Below are 17571 nucleotides of genomic sequence, written 5' to 3'. Positions count from 1 at the left end.
TCTTTTTGCAGTTCTGGTGTACTGCAGTGTGTTGTGGCCCTTTTGAATAGTGTCCTGATGCAGCTTCGTTTGTGTGTGTTGGGGTGGTTACTTTCATAGTTTAGGATTTGGTCTGTGTGTGTGGCTTTCCTGTATACTCTTGTAGTGTATGTATTTTATGTGTGTGTTTGTGTATATACATATGTGTTCTGTGTGGATGTGGATATGTTTTGTACGGATATGGGTGTGTTTTGAGTGTGGGGATGTTGGACGAAGGCTCGAGTTCAGATGTGATGCCCTCTTTGAGACACTTGCTGATAGTCACAAAAAGCAATGACTACAAAGCACCAGAATTACTGTGAGCACTGTGGAATGGACTATAGTTGGGTATGTGACTAAGCATCCTCAACAGAGTGTTGAACACTGGAACAGCCGAAAACAGTCAATCTCACCTAAATGGAACAACATGATCAGTAGAAAGCAGTACTCTAAAGGTGAGATGAGAGTCTCAGCCCTTGAGATCAAGGCTGCATTCGATCAATTGTGACATAAAGGAGCCGTAGCAAAACTGAAATCAGTGGGTATTGGAGGGACCAAGCTCTGCTGGCTGGAGTCACAGCTGGCACATAAGAAGATGGTCATTGTTGTTGTTGAAGGTCAGCCATCACAGCACCAGGACATCTCTACAGGAGTTCCTCGGAGTAGTGTCCTAGGGCCAACCATCTTCAGCTGCTTCACTAATTACCTTCCGTCATAAGGACAGAAGTGGGGATGTTTGCTGATGATTACATAATGTTCACCATTCGTGACTCCTCAGATACTGAAGATCTGGACAACATCTAAGTTTGAGCTGACAAGTGACAAGTAACATTTGCATCACACAAATGCCAGAAAATGAGATATGAGATGTTCTAAATACTGCCCCTTGAAATTCAATGGTGTTACCATCACTGAATTCCCCACTATCAATATTCTGGGGGTTATCATGATCAGAAATTCAACTACACCTACCACTTGAACAGAGTGTCTATAAGAGTAGGCCAAAGGCTAGGAATACTGCAGTGAGTAACTCACCACCTGACTCCCCAAAGCCTGTCAGGAGTGTGATGGAATATTCCCCACAGGCAAGGATGGGTACATCTCCAACAATACTCAAGAAGCTTGACACTATCCAGGACAAAACAGCCCGCTTGACTGCTATCACATTCACAAGCATCCACTTCCTCCAGCCCTGAGACTCAGTAGCAGTATGTATCATCTACAGGGAGGCACAGTGGCTCAGTGGTTATCACTGATGTCTCACAGTGCCAGGGACCTGGGTTCGATTCCTGCCACGGGCAACTATCTGTGTGGAGTTTGCACATTCTCCCTGTGCCTGCGTGGGTTTCCTCCAGATGGTCCAGTTTCCCCCCACAATCCAAAGATCAGGTGAATTGGTTGTGCTAAATTGTTCATGGTGTTCAAGGTAAATATAGGGAAAGGGTTTGGGTGGGTTACTCTTCAGAGGGTCAGTGTGGACTTGTTGGGCAGAAGGGCCTGTTTCCAGACTGTAGGTTATCTAATCTAATCTAAAAAAGATGCACTACAGAAATTCACCAAAGATCCTCAGACAACGTTTTCCAAATCCACAACTGCTTTCATCTGAAAGGACATGAGCAGCAGGTACACGGGAACACCACCACCTGCTTTGCTTTCCCAAAATCCAGCACTTTGCATTTATCTAAATTAAACTCCATCTGCCACTCCTCAGCCCCATGGCCCATCTGATCAAGATCCCATTGTAATCTGAGGTAACCTCTTTCGCTGTCCACTACCCCTCCAATTTAGTTAGTTCATTTGCAAACTTACTAACTATACTTCCTATGTTCACATCCAGATCATTTATATAAATGATGAAAAGCAATGGACCCAGCACCGCATGTGTCTGCAACTCAAGGAGCTGTATCTCAAAGAGCTGGAGATCAATCCACTGACAATGACATGCATCAAGGAGAGTGAAAAGGGAGGAAAGTTACCATGAGATTTTGTTTCAAGAGACAGTCACACCTCTTAGATTGGGTCATCCAATTTGATCAGGGACAGGAGGGTGTGACTGTGGGGAAGAGAGGTAAGAGGACCAAGAAGTGGAGGTGCATCAACCCTTGCAATTTTCTAACAATTTTGAGATTTTGGGAACGTGTACAGATGCGAGTAGAGCTCGCAACTTGGATGAGATAACTGACCACGGTAACATTCTAATGATGGGGAGTAAATAGGAATATTGTGATAATAAGACACAGTATAGAACAAAGTCTTTGGCAAATGTATTTCCAGCCAAGTGTATGAATTTGGGAAACCTGCTCTAGGTTGGAGAGGAGGTTACAGTGGGAGGGAGAGAAGCCAGTTGCCATGGTCTAGGTGGATATCAACGACATGGACAGGAGCAGGAATCAAGTTCTGCTGAGAAACTATGAGCAGCTGGAGGCTGAATTAGAAAAGTAGAGCCTCAGTCTCTGAGTTATACCCTCAGTGAAATGGTGTATGACCAAATGAGATTAGAGGAATGAAGTGTGGCTCAGAGACTGCTGTGAAATAAATAGATGGCACTGTCACATGTACTGAGGGAAATTGGAGCTGTACTGCTGCAGCAGCCTTTAACTGAACTGTGTTGGGACCAGATTTAGGTGGATTGGCCATGCTAAAATGTCTATAGTGTCCAGGGATATGCAGACTATGAGGGTTAGCCATGGTAAATGTGGGGTTACCGAGGTAGGGAAATGGGATGGGTCTGGGAGGGATGCTGTTCAGATGATCGGTGTGCACTGAATGGACTGAATAGTCTGCTTCCACACTGTAGGGACTCTGTGATACAGAGTATGTGATTCATTTAATTAGGGCAGTAGAAAGCTTTGCACTAAATGGTGTGTGGAAGGAATCTTGTGAGTTCATAGAGCAGGATAGTGATTTGGGTAATGATAACCCAAGTGTGACAGGAAGAGAGAGAAGAATACAAACTTAAGGATGCTCTAGTAGATAAGGCCAGAGATTGCAAAAATGGTATAAAGACAAAGTTAAAGGCTCAGTATGTGAGCATTTGTAAACAGGAAGAATTGTTAGCACAGAGTGAGATAAATATGCATAACCTGATAACCAGTACAGAGACTGGCTGCTGGTTCACCAAGGCTGGGGCCTAAAAATCTTTGGATATTTGATGTTTTGAAATGGTAATTAGCTAGGAAACGATGATGGAGTAGCTCTGTTAACTAAAGATGTCATTACCACAATCCTGACAAATGACTTTATCTAGGACAAAGAACAAGGTTTAGAATCCTTTATTGAGAGATAAATGAGATAAAGTATGACAGCACTTAGTCATCGAGATATACAGCATGGAAGCAGACCCTTCGGTCCAACTCATCCATGCCGACCAGACATCCTAATCTAGTTCCACCTGCCAGCACTTGGCCCATATCCCTGTAAACCCTTCCTATCTATAATACCCATCCAGATGCCTTTTAAATGTTGTAATTGTACTAGCTTCCACCATTTCCTCTGGCAGCTCATTCCATAAACGCACCACCAGACATGTGAAAAGGTTGCCCCTTAGGTCCCTTCTAAGGTAAGGTCAAGAATGCAGGTGTTGAAATTAAATCCATGCAAGTGGAGTTACTCTGCATGGCAAACCAGCCATCCGGCTATTTAAGTTAACCAACTCCCTCAAGAGAAGGTAGAATGTCTGCAAAAGAATATAGATATGTTGAGTGGACAAACAATTGAAAGATGGAATATAATGTGGGAAAATATGAACTTATCCTCGTGGCAAGAATGGAAAAGCAGTATACTACTTAATTGGAGAGGGATTGCAGGACTCCATGATGAGAGGTTAATGAATAAATGGAACAAATGATTTGGAAGACTTATTAAACGTTGATTGACTATAAAGTAGGAAGTTTAGTTGTATTGTAGCAGTACGTGGCTTTTGTGAGACTATATCTAGAGTATTATGTATAGCTTTAGCTTCTTTATTTGAAAAAATAATTATAACTACTTTAGCAGTTGAGAGAAGGTTCACTCAATTCATTCCTGAAGTAAAGGCTCATCTTATGAAGAAACGTTGAACCTATATCCATTGGAGTTTCAAAGAATTAGAGTTGATGTTATTGAAACATATGAGATCCTAAGAGGATTATTAATAGGTCCTCCTGTTTCCTCCTGTGGGAGAGACCAGAACTAGGGGACATAGTTTAAAATAAAAAGGTGGAGTTTTTTTCTCTCAGAAGGTCATTCAAAGTGACCATGAAGTTAATGGTGAAGGCTCAGTCAGTGGATTTACTCAAGGCAGAGTCAAATTTTGAGTTGAGGGTTATAGGTTGCCAGACAGGAGAATGGAGTTGAGACCAGGTAAGCCATTATGTTATTGAATGGTGGAGCATGCTCACAAAGCCAAATGGCTTGCTTCGGTTCCGAAGTCCTTTGTTCTCTCCAGCTCTCCTGACTTTAAGCTTTCCTCTCATTCCTCTTGTTGGCAATCTTAGATCTCTTTCTGCTCCCTCAGCCCCATCTTCTAGTGCTCCCAAATTTGGCCTATCCCTGTTCATTTGTCGGCCTGTTAGCCAGCTGCCTTCCAGGAGTTGCCCTTCTAAGATATGATGAGGAACTATTGTGCATATCTATGCCAAAATATATGCTTCAGATCAGTTTTGGTTTATGTCATTCCAGACCTGCCCACAAATGTTGGGGCCATAATATTATTCATTAGCTTCCAGGCTTGGCCTCACAAAATGGAGACCCGACCTTGTAGAGCCATTCAGCATGGGAACAGACTTTTCAGTCCAACTCATCTTCACCGACCAGGCATCTGAATCTGATCTAGTCCCATTTGCCAGCATTTGACCCATATCCCTTCCTATTCATCTACCCATCCAGATGCCTTTTAAATGTAATTGTACCAGCCTCCACCACTTCCTCTGGCAGCTCGTTCCATACATGCACCATCTCCTGCATGTAAAGGTTACTCCTCAGGTCTTTTTTAAATCTTTCCCCTCTCACCTTAAACCTACGCCCTCTAGTTTTGGACAGTCCCACCCTAGCAAAAAGACATTGGTTATTCATCCTATTTTATAAACTTCAATAAGATCACTCCTCAGTCTCCAACTCTTATTCAGCTTATTCAGCCTTTCCCTCTGGCTGAAAACCTCCAGTCCCAGTAACATCCTTGTAAAGCTTTCCTGCACACAAGTTTAACAACTTGCTTCCTGCAGAAAGGCGACCAGAATTGAATGCAGTATTCCAAAATTGGCCTTACCAATGTTCTTTACAGCCACAACATGATATCCCAACTTCTATACTCAATGCACTGACCAATAAAGGCAAGCATGCCAAACCCTGCCTTCACCACCCTATCTACCTACGACTCCACTTTCAGAGAACTATGCACCTGCACCCCAGGTCTCTTTGTTCGGCAAACTTCCCAGGGCCCTACTATTAAGTGTATAAGTCCTGCCCTGGTTTGCTGTACCAAAAAGCAACACCTTACATTTATCTAAATTAATCTCCATCTGCCTATCCTCAGCCCATTGGCCCATCTGATCAATGACCCATTGTGCTCTCAGATAATCTTCTTCACTGTCCAATACACCACCAATTTTAGTATTATCTGCAAACCATACCTCCTAAATTCACATCAAAATCATTTATATGAATGATGAAAATTGCTGGTGTCAGCACTGATCCTTATGACACTCCACTGGTCTTAGCCTCCAGTCCAAAAAAAACAACCCTCCACCGTCACCTTCTGTCTTCTACTTTCAAGCCAATTTTGTTTCAATTGGCTAGGTCCCCTAGATCTCAGGTGATCTAATCTTATTAGCCAGTCTACCATGCAGAACCTTGTCAAATGCCTTGCTGAAGTCCAAACTTATTGTCATGTGAACCGAGGCACAGTGAAAAGCTTTGTCTTGTGAGCAATACAGGCAGATCACATATTAAGTAGCATAGATAAGTAAATAATAGGTAAATAGCAGCAAAAACAAAAACACAGGTACAGGTGAATGTTAAGAATTTGTGAGTCCATTCAGTATTCGAACAACAGTAGTGTAGAAACTGTTTCGAAACCGGCTGGTGTGTGTGTTCAGGCTTCTGTACCTTCTCCCCGATGGTAGAAATTGTAGAAAAACATTGCCAGGGTGGGATGGATCTTCGACAATGCTGGTGGCCGTTTCTTGACAGCGGGCCTGGTAGGTGGATTCTATAGATGGGAGATTGGTCTTTATGAATGTCCGGGCCGAGTTCACCATTCTCTGTAACCCTCTCCCGTCTTGAATGGTACAGTTGCCATACCAGGTAATGATACATCCAGACAGAATGCTCTCGATGGCACACCAATAAAAGTTGGCAAGGGTATCGCCTTATGCCTGAGGAAGAAGAGAAATTTTTAGGCCTTTGTAATCAGTGTGTCCACATGAAGGGTCCAAGAAAGCTTGTTCTGGATGACTGCTCCCAGGAGCTTGACACTCTCCACTCGTTCCACCTCTGTGCTGTTAATGTGTAGGGGGGCATGAGTAACACCCTGCTGAAAGTCAATAATGAGTTCCTTGGTTTTGCTGGCATTAAGAGCTAGATTGTTCTCTGCACTATTTTTCCAGGTCTTCCACGTCCTGTCTGTAGTCTGTTTCATTGCCGTCTGAGTTTTGACCGACTATGGTAATGTCATCAGTGAACTTGTAAATGGCATTAGTCTGGTATTTGGTGACATAGTCATGGGTATACAGTGAGTACAGTAGGGGGCTAAATATGCACCCCTGGGGGACTTCAGTGTTGAGTGTTAGTGAGGATGAAATATTGTTCCCAATCTTCACTGACTGTGGCCTGTGGGTCAGGAAACTGAGGATCCAGTTGCAGAGAGTGGGGCTTAGTCCGAGATCACTAAATTTAGTAATCGGTTTTGAGGGAATAATAGTGTCGAAGGCTGAACTGTAATCAATGAGTAGGATTCTTACGTAGCTGTTTCTTGGTGTCAAGATGTTCTAGGGAGGATTGAAGGGCAAGTGATATAGCATCTGATGTGGATCTGTTGGTCCGATAGGCAAATTGGAGTGGGTCAAGAGTAGTGGGGAAACTGGAGTTGCTTAATGCCATGACCAGCCTTTCAAAGCATTTCATGACCACTGAAGTTAGGGCCACTGGACATAGTCATTGAGACTTGCTGCATGAGCCTTCTTAGGCATAGGGATGATGTTGGCCCTCTTGAAACAGGCAGGGACAGTGGCCTACTGCAGGGAGAGGTTGAAGATGTCTGCGAAGACCTCTGCTAGTTGATCTGCGCATGCTCTGAGAGCACGGCCTGGTACTCTGTTTGGTCCCATGGCATTCTTTGGATTCACACAAAGGAAAACTGATCTGACCTCTGATGCAGTGACTGTTGGGATAGGTTCATCAGGACTTGTCGGAATAAGTATTACTTCTGCTCAAATAATTCTCAAAAAAGTAAGCATAGAAGGCGCTGAGACGATCTGGGAGGGATGTGTCATCGTCTGCTATTTTGCACTGTCTCTTTTTTGGAACCTGTGGGGTCATTCAATCCTTGCCATAATCACCAGGTGTCTGTCTGGGTCTCTAGATTGGATTGGTATTGGTCCATGGCTGTCTTAATGGCTCTGCGAAGGTCATGCTTGGATTCCTTATATTTGAGTGGGTCTCCTGATCTGAAGGCCTCATGCCTACTTTTTAGAATGTTCTGTATATCCTGATTCATCCAGGGTTTCCTGTTGGGGTACACCCGGACTGACTTCTTCAGTATGCAGTCCTCCACACATTTGCTGATAAAGTCTATGACGGTGGTGGCATACTGGTCCAAGGTACCTGCGGAGTATTTGAATAAGTGATTCTCCAGATTCCACAAGGGAGGAGAAATAGCTTTATCTTGATTATGATGTATAAACCTTCTCACTGTTCAATAGGCAGTAAAGGCAGGCCAGAGAATCAGAGTCCAATAATGTCACCAATGTCCTGTACAGCCATAACATGACATCCCAATTCCTATACTCAGCGCACTGTCAATGAAGGCAAACGTGCCAAACACCTTTTGCACCTATCTACCGGTGAATCCACTTTCAAGGAAATAGGCACTTGCACTCCTAGGTCTGTTTGTTCGACAAAGAGTCTTTGATTTGTATCATTAATTAAGAAACCCGCTAACTTTAGTTCCTTAGTGCATGCTCAGATTGGCTGGTTAAAATGGCAGGATCCTGGTGAGATGCCATTGGAGAACTCACTCAACTTACGTTGGTAGAAAAAAATATAAGGATTAAAATCTTAATTTAAATAATTGCTATGCTACTTTGCCTAATGTTAAGATACAGTAAATCAGTACAATCTCTTCTGCGTGTCCCAATCACCCTGTCCATTTTGGAATTAGCACTGAAAATATGAGAGCCCAGGCTACCACTAATTCTGTGCACTTAATATTAGCCTGTGTTCAACTTGGAAAATGTTACTATCAACACCCTTAGATGTGTGAACTTTATCATTTTGCAGTTGGAACAAATGAATTCAATTCATTCCATGAAGAATAAGCGATACTAAGATTGGAATATCTTTGTTACTGCAGACCAGATTACATTCATAACAAGATAGAAACTGTAGCCTTATTTTGTTGTGTTCACCTAGCTAAAATCACGACTGATCCTTTTCCAATTTAATCTGGTTTGGTGTGAAGAACTGGATTTTAAAGTTCTAAAGAGCATGCTAATGATGTGATACTTTTCAGAGCAGTCTTTGAGCTGTGCAGCTAACACCCGATAACACTACTCACTCCAGTGCTGGCACACTTTGGCTGGTGGGTGCAAAAATGTGTGCTGAAAGAGATCCTAAGTACAAGGTAATGGGCAGCGTTTACTCACAGCTGTGTGGTACAGATAACATGAGAATACAAATCTAGTTTTAACAGTATATGGGAAAACTAGAATATAAGGAGCTGGTGCTTACATATACTAGCTGTGAAGGTTGCAACTGTATTAATGCCCAAAAGATTCAAACATAGCAACATGTTGCAGCAATATGTATTTTTAATTGATTTGATTGGGGTTGGAGCTCTTAAAGGGGAATAGACTAAGTTTTGTTTGCAATGATTATGGAACCTTTATCAAGAATTTTTTTTCCTGAATGTTTTCAAAATGTCTGCAATTTGTAATAATTTAAATATGTATTTTGCACATCTGTCTTTAACTTGAAGTAAAATTGATTCCTTGAATATGGTATTTCATGGATTGGTGTAGTGCAAAATGAAAACTTGGAGAGTCTTTTCCATTTACAGTAAGGCCATTTGCTGCCCCTGTTCCAACAACATGCTCTCTGTGGCTAGATTGCAATATTTAGTGTGTGAGCTATAACAACCTCAGGCTTGCTATGGACCACATAATCAACCACACAATTCATCGAGCAGCACCTTCTCAAATATGACATTGAAGATTTGAAATTCCCGGGTCTGGGAGGACACAATTTTTTTGAAAGTTGGGAGAAGGGGAGATGGAACAGCATTGAGGTAAAATCCAGTTTTGAAAATCTCCAGCCCTCCTCTTAACAATAATATATTTTGCTGGAAGTGAGAGCAGTTCTTCGAGTGTCTCTTTACCTGTTTGATAAGTGATTAATTACCACTGTGATGAGTAAAGTGCCACAGGATCAGTTCTGAAGCTTTTGGCTATTTACAATCTATACAATCTTAGAGCAGGAGAGAGACCAAAAGACCTGGGTTCAAGTCCCACCTGCTGCGGAACTGTGTTGTAACAAGTTGATTAAAAATATCTAGTCCAGGAAATGGAGAGAAATGTATCCAAGTTTGTTGATGATGGAAAGGTAAGAAAATGTCTGCTATGAGGAAGCGCAAAGTGGCTATAAGGAGATACAGACAGATTAAGTGAGTGGGCAACATTGGTGCAGATGGAAAATAATGTGGCGATGTGTGAGGTTATTCATTTTGGTTGAAAGGCTGGAAAAGCCAAATAATTTCTATAAGGCATGAAATATTGATGTTCAGAGAGACCTGGGTGTATTCACAGAAGGAAAAGAAAAGGTAAGAAGCAAGCAATTAAGAAAACAAAGGTAATGTAGGCCTTTATTACAAAGGCAATTGCAGTCCCAAGAATAATACAATTGAATGGTACTCTAGTGAAACCACACACCTGGAGTACTGTGTGCAATTTTGATCTTCATATTTAAGGAAGAATATACATGTATTAGAAGCACTATACCATAAACTTACTCGATTAGTCCCAGGGTCTGCATTCTCTGGAGTTTGGAAGAATTGTTTTCTCTTTGTTTCATCACGGAATGAGGGCATCACTGGCTAGGCTAGCATTTATTGCTCATCCCTAATTACCCAGAGAGCGGTTAAGAGTCAACCACATTGCTGTGAGTCTGGAGTTACATGTAGTCCAGACCAGGTAAGGATAGCAGTTTCATTCTCTAAAGAACATTATTCAAGCAGATGGGTTTTTCCAGTGGATTCATGGTCGTCATTAGACTCTTAATTCCAGAGTTTTATTGAATTCAAACACCACCATCTGCCATGGTGGGATTCGAACCTAGGTCCCCAGAACACTATTGGTTCTCTGGGTTAACGTCCAGTAATAACACCAGTAGGCCATTACCTTCCCTGAGGAGGTGATCTAATTGAAACATTCAAGGTTGTGACTAGATGTGACAGATACTTAGAGGATAGTTTGCCTCTATAGAAATTTAGAAAACAAAGAGGCATCATTTCCAGATAAGAGGTTGATCATTTAGAACTGAGGAGAAATTACTTCATTAAAAAATTGTGAATCTATAGAATTCTCTATCACAGAAGGTTGTGGATACTCCATCATTGAATATATTTAAGTCTGAAGCAGACATATTTTTGGTGTATTAATAAATCACATGATGTAAGAAATCCATGGGAAAGTGGAGTTGAAACCCAAAATCAGCCATGAACATAGAACATTACAACGCAGTACAGGCTGTCGATGTTGCGCTGACCTGTGGAACCAATCTGAAGCCCATCTAACCTACACTATACCATTCTTGTCCATATGCTGATCCAATAACCATTTAATTGTTCTTAAAGTTGGCAAGTCTACCACTGTCGCAGGCAGCGTGTTCCACGCTCCTACTACTCTGAGTAAAGAAACTACGTCTGACATCTGTCCTATATCTATCACCCCTCAATTTAAAGCTATGTCCCCCTTGTGCTAGCCATCAATATCGGAGGACAAAGGCTCTACCTGACCACCCTATCTAACCCTCTGATTATCTTGTATGTCTCAATTAAGTCACCTCTCAACCATCTCCTCTCTAATGAAAACAGCCTCAAGTCCCTTAGCCATTCATTGTAAGACCTATCCCCCATATCAGGCAACATCCCAGTAAATCTTCTCTGAACCCTTTCCAATGTTTCCACATCCTTCCAATAATGCGGTGATCAGAACTGTATGCAATACTCCAAATGTGGCCACACCAGAGTTTTGTACAGCTGCAGCATGACCACATGGCTCCAAAACTGAATCCCTCTACTAATAAAAGCTAACACAACTTCTTGACAACCCTATCAACCTGGCTGGTAACTTTCAGGGATCTTTCTACATGAACACCAAGACCTCTTTGTTCATTTACACTACCAAGAATCTTACCAATAGCCAAGTACTCTGCATTCCTGTTGCTCCTTCCAAAGTGAATCATCTCACATGTTTCCACATTAAACTCCATTTGCCACCTCTCAGCCCAGCTCTGCAGCTTATCTATGTCCCTCCATAACCCACAACATTCTTCATCACTATCCACAACTTTACTGACCTTGGCATCATCTGCAAATTTACTAATCCATCCTTCTGCACCCTCATCCAGGTCATTTATAAAAATGACAAACAGCAATGGCCCCAAAACAGATCCTTGCATACACTACTAGTAACTGAACTCTAGGATGAACATTTCCCATCAACCACCACCCTCTGTCTTCTTTCAGCTAGCCAATTTCTGATCCAAACTTATTCTCGATAATTAGTGAAGTGATGGAAGGTGCCATCAACAGTGCTATCAAGTGACAATTTCTGAGCAATAATCTGCTCATTGACATTTGGGTTCCACCAGCTCTGCTCTGCTGCTGACTTCATTACATCCTTGGTCTGGGCATGGATAAAAGAGCTGAACCCCGGAGGGGAAATGAAGGTGATTGCCCTTGTAGTTGGTTGAGTGTGGTATTTAGAAGCCTGACAATACTGGAGTCAATGAGAATCAGGGACAAATTCTTTGCTGATTGGAGTCATAGCTAGCTTTACAAAAGTGTCAAATCCAGTTTCTCTAAAGGATGTTCTTGTGTAAAAAGTGAATGAACATCATTCAATTCCACGTTGGATGTATGTTTTATGTATGTGTGTGTAAAACATCACAGTCCAAATTTCCCTTTTCCAGTTTAGTTTTCAGGTATATGTGATCCTCTCACTCGTCAGCCCAAAAAAAGAGCTGAGTACAAAAGTGACGTGTGTGTGTGTGTGTGTGTGTGTGTGTGTGTGTGTGTGAGAGAGAGAGAGAGAGAGAGAGAGAGAGAGAGAGAGAGAGAGCGAGAGAGAGCCTGCTTTGGAGCTGTATGACTTTGGTCCACTCATAATAAAAACAGCAAGGCTCTCTAGACCTCACCAACCACTTCCTACACATCCCCTGGGAATTTCCAGCTACCCTTCATGGTACCTCATTCCCCCCACCAAACAACAAGCCCCTCATGCCCCATCTGTGGCAAGCCATGCCCCTCATCTTCTGGACTATTTATTCTCCCATGCCAAACTATTAGTACTTCCATGTCTATCCACTCACTGTATTATGTAATGGACTCTATAGTAACAAGACAGCATGCCCACTCAGCTATTTCCAATTGCCCACATTTGATCCATATGCCTGTAAACCTTACCATCCATGTACCTATCCAAATTGTTTTGAAATGTTGCTATTGTACCTGCCTCGAAAGTGTAGGCAGTGGCCACTTTCTCAGGCAGTCCATTCCATGTATGCACCGCTGTCTGCAGAAGAAGTTGCCCCTCACATCCTTCTTAAATCTTTCCCCTCTCATCTTAAAGCTATGCCCTCCAGTTTTCAATTCCCCGTCCCTGGGATGGGGATTCATTCATCCTATCTATACCTCCCATGATTTTATACACCTCAATAAGGTTACCCTTCATTCTCGTACATTCCGCGGAATACAGTCTTCTCCCTATAACTCAGGACTACTAGTCCTGGCAATATCCTTGTAAATTTCTTTTCATCAGTAATTTGAAAACAATGCATGAATAACTATTTTTGTAAATGAAATTTAAGTTTAAGATTAGCTGGTTCAAGTAGGCTTCCATGGGTAAACATAGGGGCAGCACAGTGGTTCAGTGGTTAGCACTGCTGCCTCTCAGCACCAGGGACTCAGGTTCGATTCCAGCCTCAGGCAACTGTCTGTGTGGAGTTTGTACATTCTTCCCGTGTTTGTGTGGGTTTCCTCTGGGTGCTCCGGTTTCCTCCCATAGTCCAAAGATGTGCAGGTCAGGTGAATTGGCCATGCCAAATTGCCTACAGTGTTAGGTGCATTTGTCAGAGGGAAATGGGTCTGGATGGGTTACTCTTCGGAGGGTCGGTGTGGACTTGTTGAGTCGAAGAGCCTGTTTCCACACTGTAGGGAATCTAATTTAATCTAATGCCTGCAAATGCCATCAGTTAAATTTTGGGTATGAGATGTCATTAGGACTGGGTGGAGGATGTAGCCTGGTATGGGGCATGAGTGCCTTATGGGGTGAGTGGGCACACAGTTGGCAAGGGGGGCCATAATGCACCACCTTTGTGGTACCATAAACCATGAGTCCTTTTGAAAACCGATCCAAGCCCATGAAAATTGTGGATGATGATGGTATATCTATTTCTGCAATGGAGCAAGCGAGTCAGAAGTTCAAGTTATGGCCACATCATGAATCCCTGCTCCCTATCCCTGTGGAAACTGGAAAAATTAGGTCAAGAAGCCTGGAATTAGCACATGCCCTCCATTTTCAAAATATTTCTGACTGGGTGAAAATGTGTTCCAGGTTGCTAGTCATACAATGTGGCCACTCAGACTGAGGGAGGAGAGTAGAAAGAGAGGGAGGAGCAGTACAGAAATGAAGCAAACAATATTTATTTACTTGCTTAATTTATGCATATGCAGTCTTGAGCAGGAGTGAGCTTTCCTGTTGCATAAATTAGAAATGAGTCACGTTTCAAATTGACTCAGCCAGAACGTGAGAGGATCCCTTCAGCAATGTAGATTTATAGAATTCATTCTCTGATCTTGACTAGTGTGTCTGGAAATCTATTATAAAATGGCATTACATTAAGAGTTACTTATTCTTAATGCCAAATTCATCAGTAACTTTGATTACCAGATGCCTGCATAAATTACTCTGGTAATAGGTTTGCTTACCTTGCGTGGAAGTTTAATTACAATAACCTGTGTTTTCTGTATTTAATTTGTTTGGGAGGTAGCCAACGATGAGAAGATTATCTTCACTTTTAGACAACTCCATACAGTGCCCATTGCTAAATCTACAGGTGTATAATTCAACACAGCAGGGTTTAATGTTGAACAGGTATAGGAAAGTAGATAATATCATTCATGAAAGGGACATGTGTAAGTTCCTCGACACTTCCAGGAGTGCACATTTGTAAAGTATAGAAAACAGAGGCTGCAAGAGTTTCACCCAAAACATTAATCAAGACAGTCCAAGAATCCTTGGCATGAGGATTTTAAAATTTTCGGCCTCTTGACTCTCATCATATTATGGTATCATGGCATTGAATGGCAACTGCTATTCAACTGTATGGGGCTGCACACTTCTGGAGCAGGTGACATTTAATACAGGCCTTTGGCTTAGAGGTAAGGACATTACCACTATACCACAAGAGCTCTCTCTTATTAGTTTGAAAACACTGAGACTAATTAAATAAATGAGTTCTAGTTAACTCAGCACTGGTCAGGAATCGAATCTACAACCTCTTTTATATGCCAAGTCCAGACAGTGCCTTCTAATACGACACAAAAAAAGAATTTGCATCTTTATCAAAACTACACTTATTACAGAAGATCAAAATAATATCTGTTTATCATTATTTCTTCTGACAAAGTTATTTTACTTCACTTTAATAGAACAATTATTTAAATCTTTTTTACAAACGTGAGTTTACAAAACTTTCAAAGGGAAAAGTATAAAACTCTGTGGTTTATGACACAGCAGCTTTTGAAGGAGGTAAGCGATTACTGATGAAAGTTCTTTCCCATCTATATTTTCACCACCGTTTGTATTCATTCATATTCCCACAGGCTGGGCTTCCAGGATTATCCAGCTTCCAGCACATAAATTATCTCGTGAGCAAACAAAGGAAAGTGCAGGAAGAAACTGAGCAAATGTTTCCCAAGGTAGGTGCCAAACCCACAGGCCCAATGCTCTCTAGTTAGCAGTGTTTTTCAACAGCAGACACACCACCCAGTGTTAGAATTAATACTTCTTTTCCTCTTCAGCTAATTAATTGTTGTCACCTAAAGTGAGTAGGTGCTGGACAAATTGCTTGCCTTGCTTTTTAAAACTCACAGGATGGAGATAGATGCTCATTGTGATGGGTGGGGGGGGGAGATGTAGCATTAGTCATTCTTCTGTGCAGTCAAGATATAAAGACCATTAACACATTGAATTCTCAGCTGAAATAATACATTTGCAAAACCCGAAGGCAAACAAAAGAAAATCTGTGGGAAGATGAAAAACAACCATTTCAGGTTGTTGCTGGCAGTGTAGAACTACATAGGCATTCTAGGAGGATGAAGTTATTTGAAAATATTTTTTCACAAGTGACTGTCAAAGTCAACTCAGCCCACAGAAGAAAGATTATATTGGAGAGTCGGTAAACAGAGCATAACTTGGCAGTCAGCAGAACTGCAAGAGGCATTACTCACAGGCCAGTTATAGTCTTTGGCAGTGACAGCTGAGAAGCACCCCAATAAATATGCAGTGAAGATTTACAGCGGGCAAGGCTAGCATTAATTTGTTGAAAATTCAAAGAAGGCATTTTTTTTGGGATACTATTACAATATAGAGCGAATTGAAACAGCAAAAGACAGAGTTTGTCATTATTTTTCAGTTATAGACATCATTGATGCTCTTGTTAAGAGAGCAGGTGTTCAACCGGCATGTAGGAGGTGCAGAATGCAAGGATTCTGCAGGTTTGTTTCTAAAAAACAAATATTTTCAAACAACCTGTTCAGATTTTTAATCACACACCTCTAGATTAGGTGGGTCTTGAACCTGGGCCTCCTCATCCAGTTACTAGCCTGTTCTTCTGGATCAAATAGTCAGAAGTGCTTTCCATATGCACTTGTTTCATGTGATTGTTTCATTAACACCAAACTATTTCAATTGTTACCTGGCCAATTTATATCATATTTCGATTGGATTTGCTCTTTTGCAAAGTCCATCTCTTTGAAATAGAATCAAACGTGGCCCAGCTCTTAAACTGGAATCTTTTTAGTACATGGTTGTTTTTATTGGATACTTTGCAAAGTTAAATTTTTTTACTCCCTTCATGTGAGTTCTTTTTCCTCCCAAAAACAGCATTTTATGGTTGAACTGATGGAAAATTACCTGGACATCTGCAGTCCTAGACCATATCAATAGAGCTTAACATATCCACATATCAGTGACAGAACTGCTTCTGTTTGGTCTGGAATAACAGGCCAGAGATTTGAGGCAGGGTTTTCTGTTTGGTGCCAGGGCCTACGCATCTGGGTCAAATGCAAGTCTCAACCCTGCACAAAAGTGTTTTTTTGCAAAATGTTCCAATTAGTGGCCACAGGAACATAAATTTCTGGAAAAGCTCAGCAGGTTTGCTAGCATCTATGAAGAGAAATCAGAGTTAATGTTTCGGGACCAGCAACCCTTCCTCAGAACAAGGAGCTTTTGCAGCAATTTCTGCTTTTGTTTCTGATTTCCAGCATCCGCACTTACTTTGGTCTTTATTTAGTGTTCAGAGGGCATAGTCATAGTCCAGTTAGGAACAGTGGGTAGGCTCTTGATATTAGGAGCCTTTTGGACTGAAGGAATTGCAGCCTGCATCTTGAGGTGACCCCTGAATACTTTTGAAATTAAAATGGCTACAGCTCCCCCATCCCGCTATATCTCTCCACCGAGTAGCCTGGGCTGCAGATGGGGCTAGATAGGTCTGGGGCGACTAGGCATGCAACTGATCCAGGAGTCTTGGCCCACCCAGTCTGCTAGCTGGGTCATCCCTAGGCAGCCGTGACTGAGTTCCCAGAGGATGACTGGAAAATTCGAGTTGGCCTCTGACCAATGTGGTGACTGTCCTTCTGATTGTGTTTGAACAGAGACAGCAAAGATTTTGTTTGAATATTGATAGATGTAAATCAAAAGCAGCTGAAAATGTGTTGCTGGAAAAGCGCAGCAGGTCAGGCAGCATCCAGGGATCAGGAGAATCGACGTTTCGGGCATAAGCCCTTCTTCATTCCTGAAGAAGGGCTTATGCCCGAAACGTCGATTCTCCTGTTCCCTGGATGCTGCCTGACCTGCT

General features: G+C 42.0%; 1 protein-coding gene across 4 annotated transcripts in view; it reads left to right on the top strand.

Annotated features, from left to right (window-relative positions):
• The window catches only part of si:ch211-130h14.4, a 157367-nt gene that overhangs the window by 77373 nt on the left and 62423 nt on the right, over nucleotides 1-17571 (top strand). For 3 of the 4 annotated variants that reach the window (XM_043696106.1, XM_043696104.1, XM_043696107.1), the window contains one exon: nucleotides 15317-15412. The exons of the other annotated variant lie outside the window; for it this stretch is intronic. In XM_043696106.1, coding sequence (XP_043552041.1) covers nucleotides 15317-15412 — 96 coding nt within the window. The remainder of the gene's footprint in view (nucleotides 1-15316; nucleotides 15413-17571) is intronic. 4 annotated transcript variants of the gene reach the window in all.

The sequence above is a fragment of the Chiloscyllium plagiosum genome, chromosome 9 (genome assembly GCF_004010195.1).
Source record: "Chiloscyllium plagiosum isolate BGI_BamShark_2017 chromosome 9, ASM401019v2, whole genome shotgun sequence".
Taxonomy (NCBI): domain Eukaryota; kingdom Metazoa; phylum Chordata; class Chondrichthyes; order Orectolobiformes; family Hemiscylliidae; genus Chiloscyllium; species Chiloscyllium plagiosum.
This window is presented reverse-complemented; position numbering and strand designations above follow the sequence as displayed.